At 55.2% G+C, this 6,776-nt stretch overlaps 1 protein-coding gene across 1 annotated transcript in view; it reads right to left on the bottom strand.

Moving 5' to 3' along the window:
- LOC122548037 (uncharacterized protein KIAA1614-like) overlaps positions 1–6,526 on the bottom strand; it is a gene marked incomplete at its 3' end in the record, with an annotated part of 45,884 nt that extends 39,358 nt beyond the window's left edge. The window contains exons 1-2 of the mRNA XM_043686600.1: positions 6,307–6,526; positions 1,232–3,099 (exon numbers count right to left, since the gene is read on the bottom strand). Coding sequence (XP_043542535.1) covers positions 1,232–3,099; positions 6,307–6,371 — 1,933 coding nt within the window. The remainder of the gene's footprint in view (positions 1–1,231; positions 3,100–6,306) is intronic.
- Between the last annotated feature and the right edge of the window lie 250 nt (positions 6,527–6,776).

Below are 6,776 nucleotides of genomic sequence, written 5' to 3'. Positions count from 1 at the left end.
CCCCCGGGGGAGCACTGTGTCCCGGTACTGTCCCCCCGGGGGAGCACTTTGTCCTGGTACTGTCCCCCCGGGGAGCACTGTGTCCTGGTACTGTCCCCTGGGGAGCACTGTGTCCCGGTACTGTCCCCCCGGGGGAGCACTTTGTCCTGGTACTGTCCCCCCGGGGAGCACTGTGTCCTGGTACTGTCCCCTGGGGAGCACTGTGTCCCGGTACTGTCCCCCCGGGGGAGCACTTTGTCCTGGTACTGTCCCCCCGGGGAGCACTGTGTCCTGGTACTGTCCCCTGGGGAGCACTGTGTCCCGGTACTGTCCCCCAGGGGAGCACTGTGTCCCGGTACTGTCCCCCTGGGGAGCACTGTGTCCTGGTACTGACCCTCCGGGGAGCACTGTGTCCCGGTACTGTCCCCCCGGGGAGCACTGTGTCCTGGTACTGTCCCCCCGGGGGAGCACTTTGTCCTGGTACTGTCCCCCCGGGGAGCACTGTGTCCTGGTACTGTCCCCCAGGGGAGCATTGTGTCCCTGTACTGTCCCCCGGGGAGCACTGTGTCCCGGTACTGTCCCCCGGGGGAGCACTGTGTCCCGGTACTGTCCCCCGGGGGAGCACTGTGTCCTGGTACTGTCCCCCAGGGGAGCATTGTGTCCTGGTACTGTCCCCCCGGGGAGCACTGTGTCCCTGTACTGTCCCCCCGGGGAGCACTGTGTCCCTGTACTGTCCCCCGGGGAGCACTGTGTCCCTGTACTGTCCCCCGGGGAGCACTTTGTCCTGGTACTGTCCCCCCCCCGGGGAGCTCTGTGTCCCGGTACTGTCCCCCCGGGGGGCACTGTGCCCCGGTACTGTCCCCCCGGGGAGGACTGTGCTCTGGCCCCCTCAGTGACTAGTTTGAAGGGGAACTTTCTGCCTGGGGTCACGGGGGAGAGTTCTGATTTTCTTGGATTCCCCAGTTTCGGGGTCACCGTTGGCCTTGCCTTCCTCAGGGTGCCCCAGCATCACAGAGTGGGTATTAACCAAGTATCAGTGCAAAGATCTGTTTCCCAACCTGCGGACTGACACTTCTTGTTCTGTTCCTGCTCAGTGTGATTTCGGGCAGACCTTGAAACCACCATTTGAGACAGGAGGCCGTTCTTAAACAATACCCAATCTCACTGATAGACCCCGTACGCCCTACGCAGTTATGCCATTGACCTTCCTGCGGGTGTAAACTCTCAGGTATAATCTGGGTTGTCCACTCACCTGGTTTGTTCTGGCGTTTCTTAGCAGCCTCTTCCGATGTGGACGTACGCTCAGAACCAGGAACGCTCCAACTATTCCCAATCCGACTGTCTTCCAGGTGGCCCCCCCGGTGCTCAGAGGCTGGGAGCCCACCATTAGGATCGATGGGCTGATGGGTCACGGTGGAGGGTCTCCCCACGTCAGGGGTCCAGTCGATTGAGCTCTGCCCGGGGCCGGCGTTCAGGGTCTCCCTCAGCGGGGTAGGGTCCGAACCAGGCTGCGGGTGAGCTGCAGGCCCTGAGGAGCACACGGCCAGAGTGTGGTCCCAAGGCACTTGTCGCCCAGGTTGAAGAGAAGAAGCTTCTGGAAGAGCTGGGGACTCCGGCAGTCTTCCCGCACCACCCTGTGGAAGGAGCCGGGATTGAAGAGGTGGGCAGGTGCCGAGGTGTGCGACGGGACTGTCTGTGCGGACGAGTGCCTCTCTGCCCTGCTGGCACGGGCCTGACTTGCCTTTGCTGGGCCTCTTCAGCAATGGCTGCCGGCCGCGGGTCTGACCCGGAAAGTTCGGGGGAAGTGCTGGATCTGTCGTGCCGGGTTCCTGAGGTCCACCTCGGACCTTCACGAGCTGCCCGTTGCCAGGACCCCCTGTGCCATCTTGCAGAGAGAGAGGAGGGCACGGCAAGCTGGAGACCGCCTGGGTCTGGTCGGAGCTGCGACCGGACCTCACCAGTGGCAGAGGAAGGGGCTTGCAAAGGGAGGGCTTTCCTGGCAACTGCTCTGAGCTTGGGCCTGCTTTGGGACTGTCCCCTGGCCCACAAACCCTGGCTACCTGTTTGGACATGGCACAGCGTCCAGGTTTGTCAGCCCTATCGACGCTTCGGCACCGTTGGCCACTGACCCCCCCTCTCTCCCCGGTTTCCCCGCTGGGCTTTGATCTACCGTCAGACGGAGCACTCCCAAGGTCAGAGGTGGCACCGTTCTCCCCGAGACCCCTCCTGGGCAAGTCCGCCTCACGGGCAGGAACTCCGACGTTGCCCGCTCTTCCTCCGTCGCTGCCTGACACTACGGCGTAGTAGCATGGCAAGACCTTCCTGTCATTACAATCCTTCCTTTCAGCATGGCCTGGGCTGCCAGCGGGTATGCCAGTCACAGGAATGTCATCGATGGAAGTCACGTCACCAATGTACGTTTCCTTAATGGGTTCGATTGTGATCCTAGGCCCTGACGTAAGAACGCTGCAGGGTATGGGTCTGGGGGACAATGAGCAAACAGCATCTCTGGCCCCTGCACTCAGGCTCCTTGCAGGATCCCGGGGAACTTCCAGCTGATGGAGCTGGTAGGCCTCCTCATCCTGGGCTCTGACCCTAACATCCGGAAATTCATAGGAAGGGGGCTCGCACACCGCAGGCTCTGAAATGATGTAGCAGCCGCAAGAGCTGCACTTGCCGTCGATGCAGAAGGCAGTGTTGGCGCGAGGCGCGGTTGCCCCGCCACCTGGCACCTCACCGTTGGCGCGCGGAGTAGCCAGGCCCCTCCACGAGGCCCGCGGCTGGGGATTCGCGCCGCGAGGTTTCCCGGCCTCCCCAGAGCAGGCCTTCGGCGAGCGCTCCTTCCTGGCCAGCTGGTAGGCCGGAAACCTGGGGTCGGGCACCAAGCCCCCAGTTGCCAGGTGCCCCGAGGGCTCAGCACCGCCCCTCCTCCGCAGCTGGTGTCGGACCTCGGCCTCCTGGGTGGACTCGTCCTCAAACCTCACCCGGCTCGGCGACTGGCCCCGTTTCTTCCGCGGCCTGCAGTGGGAGTCACCACTGGAGGAGTCGCTGTTTGGACAGAGCCGCTCCCTGGAGGGAGGCCCCCTCTTTGGCGACGAGCTGCCATCCGTCCAGGCGTCCCTACGTGGTGGACAGAAACAAACCGGTTACTTTGCTGGGCTGCACCCAACCCAAGAGCCCAAACCGGGAGCAAGTGAGGACCGCAGATGCCAGAGATCAGAGCCGAAGAGTGTGGTGCTGGGAAAGCAGGGCCGGTCAGCCAGCATCCGAGGGACAGGAAAATCGACGTTTCCTGATGAAGAGCGTGTACCCGACTCTCCCGCTCCTCGGATGCTGCCTGACCGGCCGTGCTTTTCCAGCACCACACTCTTCGACGAGGAGCCCAACCCGCTGAAGTACCAAGGCAGATGAGGGGGCATTGCATGGGCATTTACCAACACACTGTGCATCTATCTCCACATCCCTTCCCATGGAGGACTTGGTACTGCAGATGCTGGAGATCAGAGTCAAGGTTAGAGTGGTGCTGGAAAAGCGCAGCAGGTCAGGCAGCATCTGAGGAGCAGGAGAATCGACTTTCCTGATAGAGGGCTTTTGCCTGAAACGTCGATTCTCCTGCTCCTCGGATGCTGCCTGACCTGCTGCGCTTTTCCAGCACCACTCTAATCTCGACACCACTTCTCACGGCTAGTGTTATAGATCAGACCCTCTTAAAATATTTTACGAAGGTAGTCAACACCCAAATCTTTTCTTATTTTAAAGACAGGTACAGTATGCCAGATGCAATGCAACTGGTCAAATTACTCGACATTAAACAAAACACAATTTATTTGAACACTGCAGTTAAAATAGAAACAGAAGGAAGAGGAATTTAGAATAACTTGACTGAATAATAGATACAACCCCCATTACTCGGTAGCTGTTCCAATAGAGGTTAGAGACAAAAGGCCTGCAGATGCTAAAGTAGACAGGCAGGAGACTGGAAGAACACAGCAAGCCAGGCAGCGTCAGAAGGTGCAAGAGTCAAGGCTTCAGGACCTGAAGAAGGGTTCATACCCAAAGCGTTGACTTCTCCACCTCCTGACGCTGCCTGGCTTGCTGTGTTCTCCCAGCCTCCCGTTTCCAATATAGTCACATCCCATAAACACAACGCTCGGCAAAAGGCAAAGTCTCACAAGCAGTTCTGCAATCCAGGAAACGGGAAGAAAAAATCGGAAGGAGCAGCTCGGAGATAATTCACTGAAGCTTTCGACCCTTTTGAGACGGCAAAAGCTCCTGCTCAAAACTAAACCTGGAGAACTGAGAAAAAAAACCTAGAGAGCTTGGTCTGTGAGAGGTGGCCATACCGCGGTTGCTTCCAGTGTTCTAACGTTAAAAACAAAACGCAAGGCCTCACAAATTGTTTACTTGGAGACAGCTCGATACCGCTGCCTTAAAATCTCTCATCAAAAAAAAAAGGACAAAATAATCTCTTAAAATGACCATGCCAAGTGCTTCTCTTGTGCAGCACAGATCAACTGAGACTCAGTGTGGCCCACAATGTCAGGGGAATGTGGAGCCTGGATGTTATTGTTCAAGATGGCCATGCCTCTGCTCCCCCCCGCCCCCCGAGTCACAATACGTCAGTCCCCGCTCCAGTAACCAGGCTGAAATTCCCACCACAGTGCTGAGGGAGTGCCACACTGTCGGAGACGCAACCCTTCTGATTGGACATTAAACCAGGGTCCGATTCCCTCAGGTGGATACAAAATCCTGAAACACCGTTTCAACCAGTCACTTGATTGATTCCTGACTTGGACGGGTCGCTTTGTGAGGAAAGTTTCAAAAAATTGGGCATATATCATTGGAGTTTAGAAGACTAATAGGTGATTTTTAAAAAAAATATATATATATTTTGGTTCGCAGGATGTGGGTGTCCCTGGCTGGGCCAACATTTATCGCCTGCCCCGAAGTTGCCCCTGGAGAAGGTGATGGAGAGTTGCTTCTTGAATTGCTGCGGTGTCCGTGCTGTAAGTTGACACACGGTGCCCTCAAGGAGGGAATTCCAGGATTTCGACCCAGCAACAGTGAAGGAATAGCGATATATTTCCAAGTCAGGATGGTGAGGGGCTTGGAGGGGAACCGTAATATACCCAGACGGAACTCAGTATATTTGACCCGGTGGGAGAGTTTAAAACAAAGGATGGAGATGAAAAATGTGTAAGATGGGGATGAGGAAATGACTTTCTTTTCAGTGATGTGTCCAATTCTCTCCCCCACCCACCAGTGGGGGCTTTTTCACTGGATATTGAAAACCGGGCAGACAAACTTCTTAACCAACAAGGGACTCGAGGGGTACCGAGGGTTGGGAGGAGGCATTTGCAGGAACCTGAGGTTAATGACATAATTGCATCCACTCTAATCTTCTCAGACACCAGAGCAAACTCAAGGGGCTGAATGGCCTGCTCATGTGATCGAAGAGGACGGAATTTGCAGTCAAGCCACTGTCTCTGTCAAAAGCACTGCTCAGAAGTCAAGAAGCATGGGCCTACACTCTCTGGAGAAGGTAACACATCAATGAAGGGAGGCTTACACACTATCTGAGGGAACAATGCTGACACTGCATTATGGAAGGTGATTGGGTCACAGGAGGGATACCCCTGACAGGGCCACATACAGTCACATGTTTTTTTTTTCAGTTAACCCCGCAGTTTCAATCCAGTTATACAGGCATTGCCACCCTTTCCTGTCCAGCTCAGGAACATACCATCGCGGACAAAATGAATGCTGCTTCAGTGACTCCGTCCCCCAAACTTTTCCGGCACATCTCTCGGTTTAACGGGAGACATTTGATTCATAGCTGGGGAAATCAAAATAAATTCATAGCGTCGTGGGTTTCCTCAATGTCCATATCTCCCCATTTGCATTGCTGAAGGAGAGCTACAGACCTCCTGAAGGTGCTAACCCTCAATATGGGGGGAGAGATCCCACAGTGGGGTACATGGATCCATGTACCCCAATCCCTTTGACCCTTGACACCTATACTGATATTTCAGCACATGACTTGGTGCCAGGTTTTGTTCAATAGAGCTCCTGAAGGTGGCACTGGGATGTTTACCATGTTAAAGATACCCCCGGTCTTGAAATCCCCTACCCTAGGGAAAAGACATCTACCTTACCTATAGCCCTCATGATTTTATAAACTTCTATAAAATCACCCCTCTGCCTCCCAGGAGTCCTATATTTGTTTGCCTCCTGCTTTTCCCCAGTTAAAAGGGTGGAGATATGTTTCTCCCACAGTCAACCCATTATCGAGGTTGACGAGAAAACCCAAGAGTCTGAACCACTTACCGAGGACTCCTCTCGATGGGCAGAATGCTGTGGTCAGCTTTGAGAGGGCTGGTTCGGGCCTTCATTCGAGCTCTCTCCAGTAGCTGCTTGGCCTGCTCGTGTCTGCGACTCAGGGGCAGCTGGCTGGGCGAAACAAAGACTCTGGCAAGGAGATTAGGAACACTCAGGGATTAGTACTGAGGTTAAACTGGGCAGCACACAGAGAGACGCACACACCACACACACATATACAGACACACACAAATACACCACACACACATATACAGACACACACAAATACACACACATATGTACACATACATACACAGATACACACACACACACCACACACACATACACAGACACACACACACGTGTGTGTGTGTATGTGTGTGTGTGTATGTGTGTGTGTATATGTGTGTATATGTGTATGTGTGTGTGTGTCTGTGTGTGTGGTGTGTGTGTGTGTGTGTATATGTGTGTATGTGTGT

The sequence above is a fragment of the Chiloscyllium plagiosum genome, unplaced genomic scaffold, assembly GCF_004010195.1.
Source record: "Chiloscyllium plagiosum isolate BGI_BamShark_2017 unplaced genomic scaffold, ASM401019v2 scaf_12766, whole genome shotgun sequence".
Lineage (NCBI taxonomy): Eukaryota > Metazoa > Chordata > Chondrichthyes > Orectolobiformes > Hemiscylliidae > Chiloscyllium > Chiloscyllium plagiosum.
This window is presented reverse-complemented; position numbering and strand designations above follow the sequence as displayed.